Source organism: Podarcis tiliguerta (genome assembly GCF_965153285.1).
Source record: "Podarcis tiliguerta genome assembly, chromosome: 4".
Lineage (NCBI taxonomy): Eukaryota > Metazoa > Chordata > Lepidosauria > Squamata > Lacertidae > Podarcis > Podarcis tiliguerta.
This window is the reverse complement of record NC_139537.1, coordinates 58,313,096-58,332,924: the sequence shown is the minus strand read 5'-3', so window position 1 is coordinate 58,332,924 and position 19,829 is coordinate 58,313,096. Positions and strand designations below refer to the sequence as shown.

Sequence of the window (19,829 nt, the reverse complement as noted above, 5' to 3'; positions counted from 1 at the left end):
TAAAACAACAATTTAACAATTTGTATATGAAGTAAGGGGAATGCCAAAAATAAATAAAAATCCTTTATATTACTGTCCAGACTGGAGGACTCAAAAGGGCTTTAAAACTTTAATTCAAAGTAAATACGACTCTAGAATGCCTGTGACTTTCAGAAGCTTAGAAAAATCAGACAAGCTTGGCAGCTGTTTCCATTGATTCACAGAGCCTATAAATAGAAAAGTATAGATTTACCTGCACTGAAAGCTTATCTATTATAGTATTAAATTTAATATTTCTAACCTTCTAGAGTCTCAAAAACCCCTGCACGGAAAACATGCACAATGTGTTTGTGCACTGGTGATGTTGTCTGCAGAATCCATACAGCATCCTCCTGCCTCAGAGCAGGGAGGCAACCTGTTCCCTTGCACCAGCAATGCTACTCTTTCATTAAACATGTTCTACTGCAAGCCCACAACAGAGCATGGGATAATTAGCTAGTCCATAGCTACCAAACCACCTGAATTTAATGTGCATTTTCCAAGAACAGAGAAAGGATGATCTAAAGGACAACGCAGATCCAAAGCCAATTAGTAGATAAAGAGGTTGAATGTAACATGCAACCCTGCAAGAGTGCATCCAGGGTTAATAAATCTGTAATGTTGCAATTCAGTCTTGCCCAAATTGACTTAAATAATCCATGGCATCTGAATCGATTGCAGCTTTATTTTCCAGTGACAAAGATGTACAGTGGTACCTCGGGTTACATACGCTTCAGGTTACATACGCTTCAGGTTACATACGCTTCAGGTTACAGACTCCGCTAACCCAGAAATAGTGCTTCAGGTTAAGAACTTTGCTTCAGGATGAGAACAGACATCGTGCTCTGGCGGCGCGGCAGCAGCAGGAGGCCCCATTGGCTAAAGTGGTGCTTCAGGTTAAGAACAGTTTCAGGTTAAGAACGAACCTCCAGAACGAATTAAGTACTTAACCCGAGGTACCACTGTAAATTAATCCATCTACCATTTGTAATTTACCGTGTTATGAATTCTCAATAAAATATGCAATGAGTAGCATTAAAATGAATCAAATGTATCCAAATGTGTAACCCAAGAGGTTTTTGCTTAGAGAACAGGATCAGATTTACAAAGGGTGGAGGATCATCCTCCAATTAATTTTAAGTATTCTTTCAAGCAACATTTATTGATCCTTACATTACCTTTGAAGTGAAGAAGTGAAATGAGTCCAGTAAGAACTTCCTGCTTCTAACCAAATCTCACAGTAAGTCTGATTGACTGAAAGCAACTTTAGGATCCACTGTTAAAGCAAGATCAAAAGGCTGACAGTGAAATAAAACCAATTCAAATAAACCTAAACTGAGTTTAGTGATGATGGATATCAACATTAAGAATAATTTAGATAACATCTTTTAACTTGTTTCGGAACAACGTTTTAAAAGTAAGCTTCTGTATAACTCCTTATTATTTAATACCTAAATTATGTGCTCTGCCAACACTTTCTGCCACTACTGCAATGAAAAACCATATATTTAAATGTGATGCAAATAACTTGAGGAAAAGAACTGACTTCCCATCATTCAGGGGCTAATATCTCCAGCTGCAGATCTTAGCAGCAGGCATCTCAATCAGGAATAGTTTATGTCCAATTTTAACAAAGGTCTACAAGTAAAGAGAAAATTGCTTAAGGAGTACAAACACAAAGTCGCAGAGTGTAGCCTGAACATTTTTAGTTCCGGGGAACTATCCATGTCTTTGTTCAGTTGGCCTATTAGGGCTTATCCACACTTCCTGCTGCTTTCCATGGGGAAAACCGCTCTTTAGAGCTCAATGAGAGCAAACAGCAATTTGGGTTTTCTCCAGATTGCCACAGATCGCTTTTTTGAAGATGATATATGTTATCACAAAGAAGATGGATGCTAAGTATGTTCTTAACATAAATTTCCCACTGATTTTCCAGAAATGTTCAGTAAAGGGACACAAACATTACTCTCAGATATACTAACTGTCTAGTAAAGACAAGTATGAAAGAAAACTTTCTTGAATAGGACGAAATGGTAATGGTATGATAAGTAGCTGTGCATGCTGTGGAAGAAAACACAAACTAAACATTACTTCTTATCCAAATGCATACTCCAAAAGGGAATTGTAAAGTCAGAAAGCTCAACTATTGAAGTGGATGACATCAAACTAAAGACGCCGGAGAGGTCTGTATATTCACTTGACCTTTCTGCACCTCAGCATACTGACTGTGATTAGGCAGGCAGTTATTTTGAAAACTAATAACCCATCTTTTGACTGCAATGCCCCACAAAATCAGCTCGCAGCGTAATTTTAAATATATGATAAAATCACAGTGAAATGCAAGAAAACTTAAAAAACCAAGAGCCTGGGAAAATGGGAACATCTCAACCACTTGCCTCAAGCCTTACAAAACTGGAGACCACGGAGATTCCCGAGAAACAATATTACACAGGATAGGTGCCACCACTGGAAAGGTCTCTCCTGTAACTCAAGTAATTGTGCCTCTGAATGCAGTCAGACACAGACAAAGAGTGAAAGCAAATCCTGAGGTGTATACCTAAAGATGAACCTTATGTTATTATAGGTAGTTCTAGGACAAAAAATGATCTCAATTCAATTGAGTCTTCTGAGGGTTCAAAATAGCAACTAGTGGAGGCTAGTCCATTAGGTAGAATGGATTAAAGGTCCACCAGCTTCAGCCTACCCTTAACCAGTTCCCATCTTACTTACAACCAATCCAGGGGACATCCCTGCCTATGACAGCTTCCTCTTCCTTCGTTTCAATGTTTTCCTTGCAGAACACAGCAGAGAGGAAGATAGGGACAAAACAATCAAGAGTGAGCTCTGCCTTACATTGTTTCTGGCTCCTCCTACAGTTGATGTTCTGCCCTACCAGAGTAAATGGCCATCAGCCACCACTGATAGCAGCCACAAGCTGACATCCCTTTCTAGCAAAGTCTGTCAGGTCATTTTCAAGTATAGCCTAAAAGGGAAAAGGCCACAAACATTCTGAGTTCCATTTCACTGAAGATCTCATTATGAATCTATTATACTTCATAACAGAAAAAAACCTAGATCAGCATATGCCTATTTATATCCTATTTACATGTCTGCAAGAACTGTTTATCAAGAAGACGAAGAAGAAGAAGAAGAAGAAGAAGAAGAAGAAGAAGAAGAAGAAGAAGAAGAAGAAGGAGAAGAAGAAGAAGAAAAGTTCATAAAGGTTTCGGTGACCACATCTTCCGGGGGCCACTAATTGAAGTCTGGGATAGGTATAAAAACCTATTGGAACCTAAAGTACCACATTGGTTATCACCATTAGAGGTTATGAGTGTCAAGAGAACCAACATGAGAGGTGATTGGGCAACTTATAATCAATTATTAGTGAAAGAAGAAGGAAAATGGAAAGTGAAACCATATGAACAAGTCAAAAAATTTGTATATGATTGGTTGCACTATTACCAGGTAAATGAAATGTTTAGGAAAGATATAAGAGAATGGGGCTACGCAGATAAAGATTCAACATTCCAGACAGAAATTGTAAACAAGGAGGGTAAAACCCTGTCAAAAATGTATAACTTGTTGCTAGAATGGAATTTAAAAGATGAAGAAGTAAAGAAGTAAAATCGGTTATGATTCACTGGGCCAGAGACTTTGGTTATAACATACAGTTGGAAGAGTGGGAAAAACTATGGAAAGAGAATTTAAAATTTACCGCTTGTATGGCACTGAAAGAAAATGTGATGAAAATGTTTTATAGGTGGTATATTACATCAGTAAAATTGGCAAAAATGTATAAGACCTGTAATAAGTGCTGGAAATGTAAAGAAAAAGAGGGTTCCTTTTACCATATGTGGTGGGAATGTAAGAAAGTGAAAGATTTCTGGGAAATGATATACAATGAGTTGAAGAAGATTTTGAAATATACGTTCACAAAGAAACCAGAGATCTTTCTGCTAGGTATTTTGGGAAAGGACATCAAGAGAAAAGATAGTAAATTCTTCCAATATGCAGTGACAGCAGCAAGAGTACTTCTGGCACAAAGATGGAAACAACAAGATATACCGACAGTGGAAGATTGGAGGTTTAAGTTGTTAGACTATGCTGAATTGGATAAAATGACTGGAAAGATTAGATACATAAGAGACCAAAAGTTTTCAGAAAACTGGGGAAAGTTTGTAAAGTATCTGGAGAACATAAGTGATGGCCAAATAACGCTAGAAGGTTTTAAAAGAGCACTGTGAATATATATGAGACATTGTCAAAAGGAAACTGAAGAGAAAATTTGGAAAATGACAATGGTTAAAAAAAGAAATGCGGAAACCAATAATGGCTATGAAAGATTTACGGAAAAGCTGTAGGAAGTCCTAAAATCAAAGACTAAGGAATCAAAATGTGAAATGTGAAAATAATGTATGTTTTATTTGTTTTATTCTGTTGTAAATTAATAAAAAATTATATAAAAAAAAAAAAAAAGAAGAAGAAGAAAAGTTTGGATTTGATATCCCACTTTATCATTACCCTAAGGAGTCTCAAAGCGGCTAACAATCTCCTTTCCCTTCCTCCCCCACAACAAACACTCTGTGAGGTGAGTGAGGCTGAGAGACTTCAAAGAAGTGTGACTGGCCCAAGGTCACCCAGCAGCTGCATGTGGAGGAGCGGGGATGCGAACCCGGTTCACCAGATTACGAGTCTACCGCTCTTAACCGCTATACCACACAGGCTCTATGTATCTTATATATACATACTTACCTCAGAGTCCTTCTGAGTAAGACATGCTCTGTAAATGTGCACCCCTCTGAAAGTCAACAAACTCTGTCTTACTTAGTATTTGCCTATCCTCTAGGAAGTGGAATGAAGTGCCCAAGTAAATTAATGGCAAACACATATTTATGCGCGCGCGCACACACACACACACTCCAAATAACAACCATTCTATTACTATTTTGCTGGTTGCATTTGTACCAGTGCCCAGATGTGAAAGGCTGTATTTCACATTACCAGCTTGCTTTCCTGAGCAATTCAATAAATTACTTCCAAGTCACTTTCTCAGACACTAATCTGCTATAAATCTAATCCCTAACAGCAAAAAGACAACCTGAGCCTGCTGAATGCCAGTGGTTTTAGTGATCTGACCTACTCCAGCAAAAATCCCTAATTAAAATGTCCCCCACCTGATTAGCATTATTCCAGAATAAACCCTCATTGGTTATATCACAATAAAGGTAGTACATAATTGTGCCACAATTATTCATATTGAAAGTGGAGTTTTCAAAGAGAACAATTAAATGTTCTTCAGAAACTGTTCCGTTAATTAAGAAGCTTTAATAAATATTTAATTGCATTTTTAAAAATATTTTAACTTCATTGGAAAATGTTCTGCTATATTTAATATATTATATATGATTATCCAATACTGTATATACAATGCCAGTTACAGCCTTAAGAATATTATCTTAAGGTATAATTGCATATTGTTGTTAGCAGAATCAACACAGTAATCCAAACTCTGGCTGGGGAGGGGTAGTCCTTAACTGAGAGTTGGGGCCACTGCTGCTTCTGCAGTCTGTCCACACACACTGGCTGGGGCAGAAGGCAGGGGACAAATAAGTTTCTGCATCAGGAGCTGGGGCAATGACCAGGCCTGGATCAAGTGACAGCAGTGGGGTTGTCTTGGAATCCAGAGAAATCTGGGCTGACTTAGTCATGCCCCAGAATGCCCAATTTGGAGTCTTTCTATAAGCTGTATGTGGTGCAGGATTGCCCAATCCACCCAATACCCCCTCCAGATCAGTGCAAAGGGGGTTTCAATTGCTGCACAAATCTCAGAAGAATTGCTTAATACTATACTCATGGAGGACTGCTTCAAATGCTATGCCCGGTGTAAGCTGCAAAAAAATAAAATAAAATAAATCTATGTTATTTGAGCTGATATGATGAGGCACCACACTTTCTGGTCTGGTCTGGTCTGGTTCAAACATCACAGTAAGCCATGCTTCATTGAGGTCATGAGGTGTGCTGGCACATGCTATTTAGGGTTTGTCCGTTTGTCCTGTGCCTAGAAAGTGGGATCTGAGCAGTTTTCTGGAGGCATGGTCCCTCATCTGAGAGCTCTGCAGGCTATAAGAATTTAGGGATCCCTGATAGCTTTCCTCTCAACTTCTGAACTTGCTCCCTTCCCCCTTGCTCTTGTTTACCTGCGCCCAGTTCACAAACTATTCATCCTGATGCTGCCAGCAGACACCTTGCAGATACTGCTGGCACCAGTGAAGGTACTGGTGATGGGAGAGAGTTTCTCCTTACTTTGGGAAATGGAACCCTACAACTCACTGGTCCCTTCCCTAAGATCCTCCTGCTCCTCCTCACCCCCACATTCCATCCCAGGCACACCCCCCAGCTTCACTCTCTCTCTCACCCCCTCTTTCATTGACCCCTTCATCCTCCTATTCTTGTCAGTCCCTGACATAAGCATCACATATAGGTGAAGCATCATAGAGTTGGAAGGGACCACAAGGCCCATCAAGACCAACCCCCTGCAATGCAGGGAACTTTTGCCAAATGTGGGGCTTGAACCCACGGCCCTGAGAGTAAGTGTCTCATGCTCTACTGACTGAGCTATTCCAGAACCCCTCAGAGTCAATACAATGCTCCCGATGCTGTAGCTACACAGTGTAAGCTCCTTGCTGCCTTGCCTTTCCTTCTGTCCCTCTCAGTAATCAACTGATATGGGGTGTTGGGGAACCACGTCAATAATGCCGCCCTGCCCACACCACTAGCCACTACTGCTTGGGAGGTAAGGTCTACTCAGTTTAGAGGGGAAAGATTCCACTGTAAAATAGGTGACAGGTAGAGCTGGCAGTGAGATTAAGCATCTCTCTGTCTCCTCTTGCTGGGCTAAGAGCTGCCTATTGAGCTCCTTAGCTCCAGCACTCCCTTGCTTAACTTCCAGCTCCCACTCAAGGTGCTGGACATGGACACTGTTGCAACAAAAACAACAACAGTGTGTCTTATGAAACCTTAGCACAGTTGCCATGGCATACGTTTTTATGGACTACAGCCAGTCATATCACACATGCTGGATGTCAACCAAATAAAAACAGGGTTACTTCCCAATTTTAAAAAAGGTGAGAGAGATGTTGACAATGTCAATAGCTCTTAATTGCAAACATAACCTGAACCAGCTTCTTACTAGCAACAACAGATCACATAACAGAAACGCAAACAAAGGACAATAACCACCAAATGCTTCCCTTCAGTGCAAGGATTTACGCTCGTGCAACAGAACTTTCTCCCCTCTCTTCCACCTGGGCATGACCTGGGCCCACACGGAGGGTGCTGGGAAATCCTAGAACCAGATTTGGGGGGCATGATGATGAAGTTCCACTGCACAAACATAAATCCTTAGATTGATATAACAAGTTCGTTGGTACCAGGGACCAGACCTTGCAGCAAGCCGATATGCCAACTCTGTCCTCATATGTATGAAGACAATACCGTTATAGAATCCAATAATGTCAATCACAACATCAACGGTTCATCTACCTGCTCTATCAATACTGTCCTTCTGCTATCTACACAGGACAATCAGGTCTGTCTCCAGGCAAAAGTCTAGATGGACACAAATCTGACATCAGGGTGCGAAATATTTGGAAACCAGTAAGAAAACATCTCAGGAGGCTCTGCTGACCTTCATGTGGCTATTCTTATACAAAGGAACAAAGGGAGAATCCAGCATGAAATTGCTTCACACTTATTAAGAAGTTCAATTCTATCACATGTGGTTTGAATTGAAATTACAGTTTTAGTCCCTCTGCAGGTGTTAATTAACTTGGCAATGCCAGGATGTTCTTCAACTCTGCTTTGTGAATGGGCACTGCTGTTACTTTATGTTACATCTAAACTTTTTCATAATTGTCACCATCTATATCTTTTATGTTTAATTTGCCTCTGATCTCTCTGCTAACCAATTTTTCATCCCCTCCCCTCTCCGCCCTCCCTCTCCTTCTTGCCACCAATGTACAGTGGTACCTCGGGTTAAGTATTTAATTTGTTCCGGAGGTCCGTTCTTAACCTGAAACTGTTCCTAACCTGAAGCACCACTTTAGCTAATGGGGCCTCCAGCTGTCACTGCGCCACCACTGCACAATTTCTGTTCTCATCCTGAAGCAAAGTTCTTAACCCGAGGTAATATTTCTGGGTTAGCGGAGTCTGTAACCTGAAGCGTTTGTAACCTGAGGTACCACTATATATATTTACCTCCAAATTCAGGGTATCATTTTAGGCACCTGATAAAATAGAATCTGGCCATGACAGTTTAAGTGCCACAAGATTCGTATTTTTGGAGCGGACTAACATGGCTACCCTTCTGGAAAATATTCTGTTCAGTTTCACTTGATATTAATTAATCTAATGTTCCAATAGATATTTATTTGCAAGAATAACTGGCAGGAGGAAACTGTGTATAGGAGTCACAAGTAAGTTATAACATTACCTTTCTACTTTGCAATATATACAGCGCTTTGCTTAATTTTGCTGCTAATTAAAATATGTCTGGAAACCAAATGCATTATCGTGACAGGGGTATAAAGGAAGTTACCTAAAGAAGAACTTGCTAATTATCAAATCCAAAGAATACAGTACAGATATTATTATATTTTCTGGAAGTTTTCTACAAATCCAATTTTATGTGTTGAAATTAGCTTTCATTTGAGTCTTAAACCCCCCCAGAAAGTGTTAACAGTTAACCACCAAAAGGTAGAACCTTCAGCATGAGGCCAATTTCTCTTAACTGAGATGCTGATGTGCCATTCAGTTACTTTGATTTATTCCATCCCCTGCAATTGGGCTTTTTTTAAAAAAAAAAAATCCTGTGGTTGATGATTTTCCTTGGTAGTGAGCAAAGATCAATTGTCCATTTCAATTAGTTTTAGTCTATGAGGCTTATTCTTAAAGAACTATTCAGGTGAACTGGAAGATGCTACATGTTAAGTGAATTTTATATCAAGTGGTAATGGTTATTCTTCTTTTTAAAAATGGAGATTAGAATAATTTCAATCTACTAAATTTCTGAGTACAGAAAACTGGTGACACGCCTATGGAAATATTGTGTTTGGTGTTATTGTTTTTTACCTTGACTATGTGGGTTCATATCCCACCCACAGGGTGGGCCAGTCAACTAAACACAATGAATCCTGCTTTCTTTTCATTATAGGACAGGGTGCCTAGCAATAAGGAGGAATGGTTAGAGAAGGCAAGTAGTGAATAGAGGTAGATGTGAGTTACTAGAAATATATGAGATTTACTCTTTGTGCACAATGATGGTACCATTATCTGACCATGGATCGATAACTTTTGTGTGCTGCACAAGGCCTGTATACCGCTGACAGTTAAACAAATGTTTAAAGTAATGATAGAAGAATCTGACAAATGGATCAAATAAAGCTTACTCCTCTACATTTCATGTAGCAGTTCAAAAGGCAGTAACATCACAGCTTAAGGTGTTTTAGCACTTTAAGTTGTGTGAGCAGGGAGACAGGAACATCCCCTGGTACAAAGCTTCCCCTCCTGATTTGGGGCGATTCTTCTCTTCTAAAACACAGGCTATGCTATTCATAGGGATCTCAGACTGTAACCCCCCACCCCGCCAAGGCTTTTTAGGAGGTACATGGCTGCAGGGTGAAAGAGAAACATCTATGTCCATGGTAAAATATGGAGTCCCCTGTAAATTTTGTAATCGTCTTCTGAATGACCAACCCCCATGCCACATTGCATATGACACTCCTGTCCATTTAAAATGAGGACCCACAATGTGCCATTGTTTTGTGGTTTAGCTTCCCCCTCCCTGCCTCCTGCACAGGGCACTTGACAACGGCTGAGGGTCTCGGCCAACCAATTAATTCCTTTTCTGTCTGTTGCAAGAATGCACTGTGCTATATGGCTTTTAGCTGCATTTCCATTGCTTCTTTAATTATTTATAAATTGTATTTTATTGAATCACAATTTGAATATCCACAGAATTCACATTGTGATATGATAAAATATAACAAAAGGAACAAAAGAAGCAATAAATATATAATTAAAAATCAAGATGAATATTTAATCTGGCATCTTCAACCAGTGATCCATAGATGTGCTGCTGACCACCTGAACAAAGTTTGTGAAACACATTCTTGGGAACCCCTGGGATAGAGGAATGTTATTGGGGAACAAAGTTAAACCTTCCTTGAGTATCCTGCCATTCCACATGTATGATTATAAGTAGCTTATGGTGTTAACTGAAATTCTGAAACCAAATACAATAATAATAATGATGATGATGATAATTTTACTCTCTTTTTTTGTTCCTGCCTAATGCACAAAGATAGGTGCGATTTTGCAAAGAAAAGTAAGATATATAGCAGAAAAGGACCTTTAAAACCTTTAAAAACCTTTTAAAAATATACTGCTGGAAATGAAAATGGGCACAAGCAAAAATTTAAAAAAAAACCCCAAAGTGCATATATTTTCCACAGCAAGCACAGGCATATTAGAATAATATTCACAACAAACAGTAATGTTGACAGACCTGTGGAGGGAACACCTTCCCTTTTGGGTCAGGGGACATGACATAAGCAGCTTGTGTGTACGCATAGCTTTTGAAGCGAGGTTTAGGTGGAGGTGAAGGGGTGCGCACATGACCCTGTGCTACACTGACTTTGATCTAAGGAGAAGAAATTAGGAAGAAAAGCAGACACACACACGGATGAGTATGCTTAATAGAAAGGACAGAACATATACTTTCAGGGGGAAACGCCGGCAGTTTAATTCTATCTTGCAGAAAACAGTGCTGCCATAAAGAGTAAAAAAAAAAACTATGTGGAATTTAGTGAGCTGCTTTCATTAATATGACATCCTTTCATGGCAAGTAAAAAGACTCCTTGAAGTGCCAGATAATTATTCCTGGCATGACACCCCAAATCAGTAAAGGGCCTTTATAATTCAGCACACTCAGAAAGCAAAGTAGCAAGGACTCATAGTACGTTCTGAATAAATGTGCTCAGCAGTCAGCAAATGGCCATCTGATCAACAAATCTAAAAATGCTAGTGTCCCAGAAATAAGAGAGTTAATTAATAATTAGAATTTCTGTTCACTTCGAGAAATATAACTATCAGGTTAGCCTCTCATGGGAATGCAGTTGCCACAGTGTGCCCGCTTAAGTAAAGAAACAAATAGTTTCAGAATTTCCATACACATCTAAATTTGAGTTACGATAAGACCCTTTTTTTTTTTTTACAAGGAACTGGCACCACAAGTAAACAACCCCTGCAATTTTTCAGTGGAAGAAATTCAAGCAACTGTAACTCTGTTTTACACCATGGGATACAGCTACGGAAATGCATAAGCAAAGGAGAGATACAGAGGTTTTTCACTTCATAGTGACAGCTCTATATAACCTAACCCTAAGGAGGGGGAAATCACTTGCAAAATCATTTTTGTCCTAGTCAAAGAGCATGGATGTGTGGGGAGAAGGAACCGGGGCAGGGGGGATGCCTGGAAAACAAAGAGCAAGAATTGGTCTCTAGTACCTTCAAAGTAACTCTGGTAGTTCACAACTGAAAGTGTTATACCGCCTGGGAAAGTTGATGTCAGTAAGTCAATATTTTGCCTCATGTCCCAAAACTAGACAAATAAAATTAGAAATGGAGAGACCTCAATAAGGCTCTAGCAGCAGCTCATCCTAATGTGAGGCCAATTGTTTCAACCATTAGCTATATAAGAGCATACAAAGTCTGATTACCAAGCGTGGAATTGGAACACTGGATGTCTAATTAAAGGCCAAGGTAATATTATCTCATTGGTGGATGAATTCCTATGCTCTCAACGACATTTCTGACTCAGAAAAGATGTTTCTTCCAGGTTATATGGGGTAATAAATGGTGTGTGTGCTTTATTTTCTACTTTCTGCTTATGAAATATTATAAGTAGGATAGTGTGGTATTAAAAACTATAAAAGATGCTGATCTGGGACACTGGCTTGGATATGGAAGCCCTCCGCAGCAGATCCAACAGAAAGCTTATTTGTGTATAAACTTATTAACTGTGCAACAGAGGTAGCTAAATCCAAACAGTATCCTGTACATTTTGAGCAGTGAATAAGTGCATTGCTTTTGTAGAGTCTACTGAGTAATAAAAATGTTCCAACTATTTATGCTTTTTCATACATACAGATGATTTAATGAAAGACTGAGAAAGCTGATGGACAGAGCAAAGCAGTTTAAAAGTGACACAGCCTTTTAAGTAAGCTATGTCTGCGACCCTTAGAGCGCTTGATTGGCAAAGCCTTACTAATTTCAAGACGTGCTTTGAATATAAGACACCAAAATGACACAAAATCTTACCTTGAATTACCTTGCTTCGAACAAGGAAGTGTTGCATGCTATTGGAGCCTGCTTTGCATCATGTAATGCACAAAAAGCGTAACTTTCTTCATTTCAAAAACAGTCTATTACTTCATGCATGGCAGTTAACAGTATAAACCGTGCAAATAAAGTATACATAGAGTGATATTCAATGTTAGTCATATTGAGAATTAACCACTTAAATCAATGGACATGTAAATTCATCACTGTCTGCAGTGGGTCTACTCTGACAGTGATTTAATTGGATCTTGCCCATAGTCTCTTTTTCACTAAATATATGCCTTTATTGGCTATTAAAATTAGAATTCAAAACCCCAAAGAACTCACCTGTTGTGAAAAGCGCTGTTGATGTAGCTGGACGTGCTCTTCTCTGATGTGCTTTGATAGCCGTGGCAATGTTTCCACTTCCTGGATGGCTTCAAGAGTAACTTGCTGGGGCAGGACTTGGAAAAGCGATGTCACGTACATCAAGATGGACTTCTTATCAGGATAAGGAGTTGCGACATCTGGAAAAGTGCATGAAACACATTAGATAGTTTGCAAGGCTTCACAGAAAGCAAACAGGCTAATGAGCAGTCAGTCCATTGTCCATTTAAGCCCACTGGGGACTAATTAAAGTACTACAATCAACTCCAAGCTTTAATATGAAACTCAAATGCAAATGAGGAAGAGCAAAAATGACTCTAGTGTCTTTCTAGTTTCCACAAGTTTTTTCCTGCTTATAAGCCTTCTTCCATTTAAATGCAGACATTGCACAGCTAGAATGAATGACCTTCATAAAGGCAGGCAAAATAAGCCATTAAAAAGCTGCATTATATGTAGATGTTACTATTGCAAAAATACCAATAGGTTAATGACTGAAGTAGCTATACCAGGCTGATGGGGATGTAGCAGCGAACACTAAAGGAAGCAAGTACATTAAATTAAAAAAAATAAAACTTGGATCTGCAGTACCTAACTTGCCTTTTCCAATGCAAACTACATGAATAGGGACATGGATTTCATCTGGTGGATTTCCCTCCAGAACAAAATGAATGAATAGGTAATTCCTATGGGATTTTTCTCTCTTTTTGTACTCATGGTGCCACTTTGAATATGAGTTTCAAAATCAAAATAAATTATGTGTAAAAAGCTATAGCTGTATGTACTCACATAGCTATACAGCTAAGAACATCAGCATTAATATGAAAGTTGTGATCAACCACTTCTATTTCTTTCCGCATTCCAAAGTAAACAAAATCGAAAAATGCAGATTAAGATGCAATTAAATGTAATTAAGACGTCTAAGAAAATCATATGAAGGAAGAAGAAGTCTTAAAGTTTTACTTTCCCCATAGTTTTTATATGTGGCGGAATACAAATCAGTTAAGATTATACAAGTCTAACATGAAATACTAGAGGAAACATTAAATGCTGTTTTCATGAATATAAAAAATATGGCTTTCTGAGGCTACAATACTATATACACTGACAAGGGAATAAGTTCAATTAAATTCAACAGGGCTTACTTCTGAGTTGAACTATGGAGAGTGGAGCTACTGTTCCAGAAAAGGCCTTGATTTAGCCCACTATTTCAAGTCACTAACAATTTGTAAAAATGTAAATTATGCAGCATTGCTTTCAAGTAATTCTTTTTGTTGCGGCCATTAAAATTTACCTCATGTACTCAGTGAAGTGAATCAAGATGTAAAGAGGCTGTTGTCTAAGAATTTATCATTAATCCCATAAGTGCTTAAATACAAGCACTGGCAGAAAGCCAAGAACTATTAATAGCAATGAGGTTTTATTATAATAAATCTATCCCAGGTTTCCTAAGATCTGCAAGGTGCAATGACATTTGGTTCCCCTCTGCTAAAGTTATCACTGTAGAAGAACAGACATTGCACATTAATTTCCCATGCATATTTTCAAACCAGATAAAGGTCATGTGTTTCAACATGCCTGGCTCTCTCATGTATCCTAGACACACTGCTCAGATACTAAAGGAAGAAAGGAAAGGAAGGAGATCAAAACAGTATATAGTGTGAGGAGACTGGTAGATGAAAATCAAATGAACTAATGCAGTCAGGCCTGAATCAGTGACTGCAAGTGAACCGAGCCCAATTTGGGGTCTGAAATGTACATACAGTGGTACCTTGGGTTAAGTACTTAATTCGTTCCGGAGGTCCGTTCTTTTTTTTAACAGTTCTTTTGGGTTCTAACAGATCTTTTGGGTTCTAACAGTTCTTGGAGGTCCGTTCTTAACCTGAAACTGTTCTTAACCTGAAGCTCCACTTTAGTTAATGGGACCTCCCGCTTCCGCCGCGCCGCCAGAGCACGATTTCTGTTCTCATCCTGAAGCAAAGTTCTTAACCCGAGGTAATATTTCTGGGTTAGCGGAGTCTGTAACCTGAAGCGTATGTAACCTAACCCTAACCTTAACTTGAAGCGTATGTAACTTGAAGCGTATATAACCCGAGGTACCACTGTATAACTCTTATGTGGCTGAAATGGTCCAACAGGTTCTGAGCCTTCCCTCTCCTTTGACTATAAGTCTCTGTGCCTGCTGCATCTTTTCCAGGGTGGGTTGAAACATCCCTGCCTTTCCAAGTTATCCAAGAATGTCCAACCCACATCTTGTAACCCTGTTAGGAAAGAACATCAATTCCTAAAGGAAAACTAAAATACTGCATATAGGGCACATATCACTGGGCTGGGCCAGGGAGTGGGGTGGGCTGGCTGGCTATCACCCTTGACATTGGGAGGTTAACTTATACTGGGAGGGATCCTGATGGTCACAGTGCATGCCTTACACAGTCATCACAACTGTGGGCTTTCTGCTATTTGTATGCATTAGCCCCACTGAAATTTTTCAGCGGAATACAAAAATAATGAAGGCATTTCTAGATTTTAATGTACCCTAATTGTAATGTGAGATAGATTTTAAAAATCTGCGAAAGAGACTGTCAAACTGTTGCTTTCAAAACTAATTCTTATACTGGTTAATCAGGCCCAGTTAGATCTTATTAGCTAGATGCCTGTGACAACCTTGACATCCCTAAGGGATGCAAACAAAAATGCACTGCCTAAGCAATAAGATGTCGTTTTGAAGCATAATTCTAGTCAGGAGAATCATACAGGACTGTAATGTATCTGGCAGACAGGCAAGAAGGTGTATGGATTGAATAATGTCTCACATTCATCGACAAATATCATCCTTTGAAGAAGAGCCACTTACAGCTGGGTAAATTAATTTCAAGGCATTGGTACAGAATGTCTTTTTCACAACTGTGAATACATGTAATATAGGCTTTTTAACAGTCACTTGCCTAAGCCTCTAGGCAGGAAAATTTCTATCAACTGGAAGAGAGTTGATTCATTTTATTTCCTTTTAGACTATTGATGTGCCACAAATGACTTGGAGAGGTGTGAGCAGGCAGGCTGGTAGGTTTTTTGGACTTCATTACAATGCTGGTGCACGTGCAGCATCACGTAAGTTAGGTTTTGTGACTCATTAATACGTTCATTAATGATATATTTCTTTTTGCAGTGATACAATATTATCCAAACTACATTAAGCAGATGGTGCAGAATGATCTCAAACACTTAGAAAGGATATTCAAATGACTGATGAAGCCTACTATGGATATATCCAGAGTACTGTTTTGTAAAATAATCTCAATTATATATTTATAATGGTGAATTATATTTCTATTCAAGAAAGGTTTCAGAGTTATTGGTAATAATTAATTGAAAACATCAGCTGATGACTGAAGTAACTGAAATACTAATAAGAATGTTTCAGCATGTTTTCAAAGTCGCAAAGTAGCCCTTTCTTTCCATTGTTTATAATACTTTGTCCAATATACAGGAAAATTGAAAGATACAAAAAACCCATGATAAACAATGCAGCTTTTGTATGCATTAATAACAGGAGGTATAAAATAAAAGCATCCAAAACCTGAACAAAATACTTATACAAAAATGGTTTGTATATATAATACAATATATACTGTTTTACTATATAAAAAAACTGTTCCTTCCTATCTACTTGTTATTCTGGTCCTAAGTATCATTACCAAGTGTGAAAGACTTCTGATCAACTGAGCCTTCACTACAGTCAAGAGACTTCAGGCACAATTGACTGAGCACTGTACCATGGCACAACCTCCACGCATTTCAGTGAAATTCTCTGAAACAAAGGGAGATTGTGCGGCAGTGGTGCTTGACTTCCTTTGCTGCTTAAACAAGTGTAAATAGAAGAGCTAACTGGCTTGGATCATTAGTAATGAAGAGCTATTATTTAGCTGGGATCCTGATTTACTCAAAGTAATTTTATTTGATAGGTTTGTGAGCTATGTGAATGTGTTGGCTGATCACTGGACAAGTTTCCTAATGCAAGCAAAAAACCCAAATCCCAACATAAATTTCCAAGAGTAAAGAGAGATCACAAACAGGTAATAGAGGCTCTGAAGGTAGAAGCACAGGAGCAGAAGAAAGGCATGGCAGGGATCATAAAAGCACCTTCAGTTATATATTAAGTGAACAGCAACACAATTCACTGACTTGATGATAGATCAATGACAAAGAATCTGTGAGCTTCTTATTTGCAAACATCATACCAAAGAACGAAATAAAATAAAATCACCACGCTAAAAACACTCAGCAGCAGTTTCATTACTTCTGCTGTTTGTTCAAACCTATAGTCATGTGGCTGCCAGTAGTCAACTTCTGGAAAGACTGAGATAAAGTTGTACTTGAGAGGTACCCCACCATTTAGTTGTGGGCAGAAGCTACCTCAAATGCTTATACAATAATAAAGTTTTTTAAAAGACCTAGACTGGTCTTTTTAAAGCATTAAATTTATGTTATTAGTATTACCTTCTCTTTACCATAAGGTCTCCTGGCAGGTTACATTAAAAGCAATATTAAAAACAGTTTAAAGCAACATAAAATCACAGAAATAAGGTGGGCCCTTAAAATATACATCTCAAGTGTCCAAGTCAAGGTAAAGAGGTGTACCTTCAGCATTCACAAGAAACAGTATAATGAAGATGCCTCTGTGGGGAGTGAGTGCCACAACTTAGGGGCTGCACAAAGAATGCCTTTTTCTGGACAACAACACACACACAACTGAGTTTCTGAGGAATGTGATATAATCCAGAGAGACCCCTCTGCTGATATTAGCACCTAAGAAGGTCTGTGTCCATCTTTCATGTATTTGGGGCCCATCATTTAGAGCTATAAACACTAATGTGAGTACCTTGAATTGGTCCAACGGATGAACTGCCAACCAGTATACAGGGCCTTTATGACATCTAAATGGAGCCCCAGCCAGTAATCTGGCTGCTGCATTTTGGACCAACTGAAGTTTTCTACTCATCTTCACAGGCAGCCCCACAAATATAACACTCCATCAAGAACAGACTTGTGGATACACAATGCTTTGGCTTTGTTGTTTGGTGAGATCATCTTAGAAGCAGACCTTCTCATTTATAGAACATTAAAGATATAGTATTTTTATATCAGTCCTAATGAATGTCTTACATAATGCACTATAGCTCTACTGGGGCATTCTAATTTCTATCCGTGGAGGGAGTATGGCCCCTTCCCCTCCACCCCGACTTCCACCATTGAGCAGGAGGGTCGGAAGGCGGGTTGTAAGCAACTTTGGCTGAATGTAGTTACAGCTACAGTCTACTTTGTGATCAGGATTTGCAGATGTGAGGAGAACTGTAACTCTGTACAAATGAATGTACTTATAATCCACCTCCAGACCTTCCCATTCAACATGGGCATGACAGAGGAAGAGGGGCATGATCAGTGCAAACAGAACTTAAGAACACATAAACAGGGCCTCTTTATAAAGAAAACTTGTGAGTGTGCCAGTACTAGACTAGGGAAAAATGAGTTTTACTGCTTGTCAGATTGTAATGAAAACCGTCTGTGCTGAATTCAAACAAATTGTGCCAAATTAGCTAATAAAATGTGGTTTAAATGTATGGCAATGGGATGGATGTGAAAAGGATCAGAATAATATGAAAACAAGCCAATCTGTTTTCACATAAAGGTCCCTTATCAGAAGAAAAGCAAAACAATGTTCCACTATAATGAAAGCAAAACAAAATAAAACCAGGCCTCACACATTTATTGCCACATTCATGATGTATTTTTGATCAGTGATGAATTTTATGCATCCATTAGACCTGCATCATTACTTTATTAATAACTTTGCTAAATAATATTAAACCTTATGGCATTCAGTATGGACACCAGCTGAAGCATGTAAAAATAATTAAAAGTTCCTGAAGTTATACACTGACAGCATAATCCTATGCATGTCGACTTGGAAGTAAGTTCAGTACCACCTTTTCAAGTGTGGTTTACAGCTGAATCCTGTGCATAATGCTTCGAAGTACTTTCAACTGAACTAAGTAGTAGTTCAGATGCACTACCAAATTGTAGTTTGTCATTATGTGAATGAGCAGTCAAGGAAGAAGAAGAAGAAGAAGAAGAAGAAGAAGAAGAAGAAGAAGAAGAAGAAGAAGAAGAAGAAGAAGAAGAAGAAGAAGAAAAGTTTGGATTTGATATCCCGCCTTTCACTCCCCTTCGGGAGTCTCAAAGCGGCTAACATTCTCCTTTCCCTTCCTCCCCCACAACAAACACTCTGTGAGGTGAGTGAGGCTGAGAGACTTCAGAGAAGTGTGACTGGCCCAAGGTCACCCAGCAGCTGCATGTGAAGGAGTGGAGACACGAACCCGGTTCCCCAGATTACAAGACTACCGCTCTTAACCACTACACCACACTGGCTTGGGCCAAGGAGCCCAAGACCTGCACATGTCCTTCTAGCCATGTCCACTACGGTGCCCTTTCTCCTTTCCTGGTTTTGAAGCAAACCATGTGTTGTAATTTCTAAACACGGATTGGAGGAGAAATACAAAGAGTTGCTTGCTGGTTCAGAGGAAACTTAACAGTTTTCCTCAAATCAGGAAAGGAAGGAAAGACTGCGGCACACAAGAATGCATGACTAAGGTATAGAACACCAAACCATTATTACACATTACCCCTGAACCGCACCAGTGAGACTTAATTCTTAGTCAACATGCACAGAAAAGGTGCGTACATTTCAACTTCTCTGTAACTATACATTGCCATTTCACAGCTAAGTATGTATTAAAAAGTGAACATGCCTTGGAAATCTCATCTGAAGTACCTTTACCCAAAACTATAAAATGCAATCTGGACTTACAGTATATGTGAGCAACTTCCGCAGCCATGCGCATTGTGACAAGTCCCCATAGATCATTGCCTGTTTATACCTCAGCGAGAGATGGGAGATGCTCAGGGTGGTAAGTCTGGCCAGCCCTTAAACTGAAATCTTGAGTGAATCTGATTCCACCAGTTCATTCATGCCTAAATCCCAAAACCTGGCC

The 19,829-nt window shown here is 39.1% G+C and overlaps 1 protein-coding gene across 21 annotated transcripts in view; it reads right to left on the bottom strand.

The window, feature by feature from the left end:
- Window positions 1–19,829, bottom strand: part of DMD (dystrophin) — a 984,302-nt gene that overhangs the window by 613,587 nt on the left and 350,886 nt on the right. For 13 of the 21 annotated variants that reach the window (XM_083438923.1, XM_083438935.1, XM_083438912.1 and 10 more), the window contains exons 8-9: window positions 12,745–12,923; window positions 10,583–10,717 (exon numbers count right to left, since the gene is read on the bottom strand). In XM_083438923.1, coding sequence (XP_083295049.1) covers window positions 10,583–10,717; window positions 12,745–12,923 — 314 coding nt within the window. The remainder of the gene's footprint in view (window positions 1–10,582; window positions 10,718–12,744; window positions 12,924–19,829) is intronic. The other 8 variants (XM_083438913.1, XM_083438919.1, XM_083438924.1 and 5 more) reach the window with 1 other exon arrangement.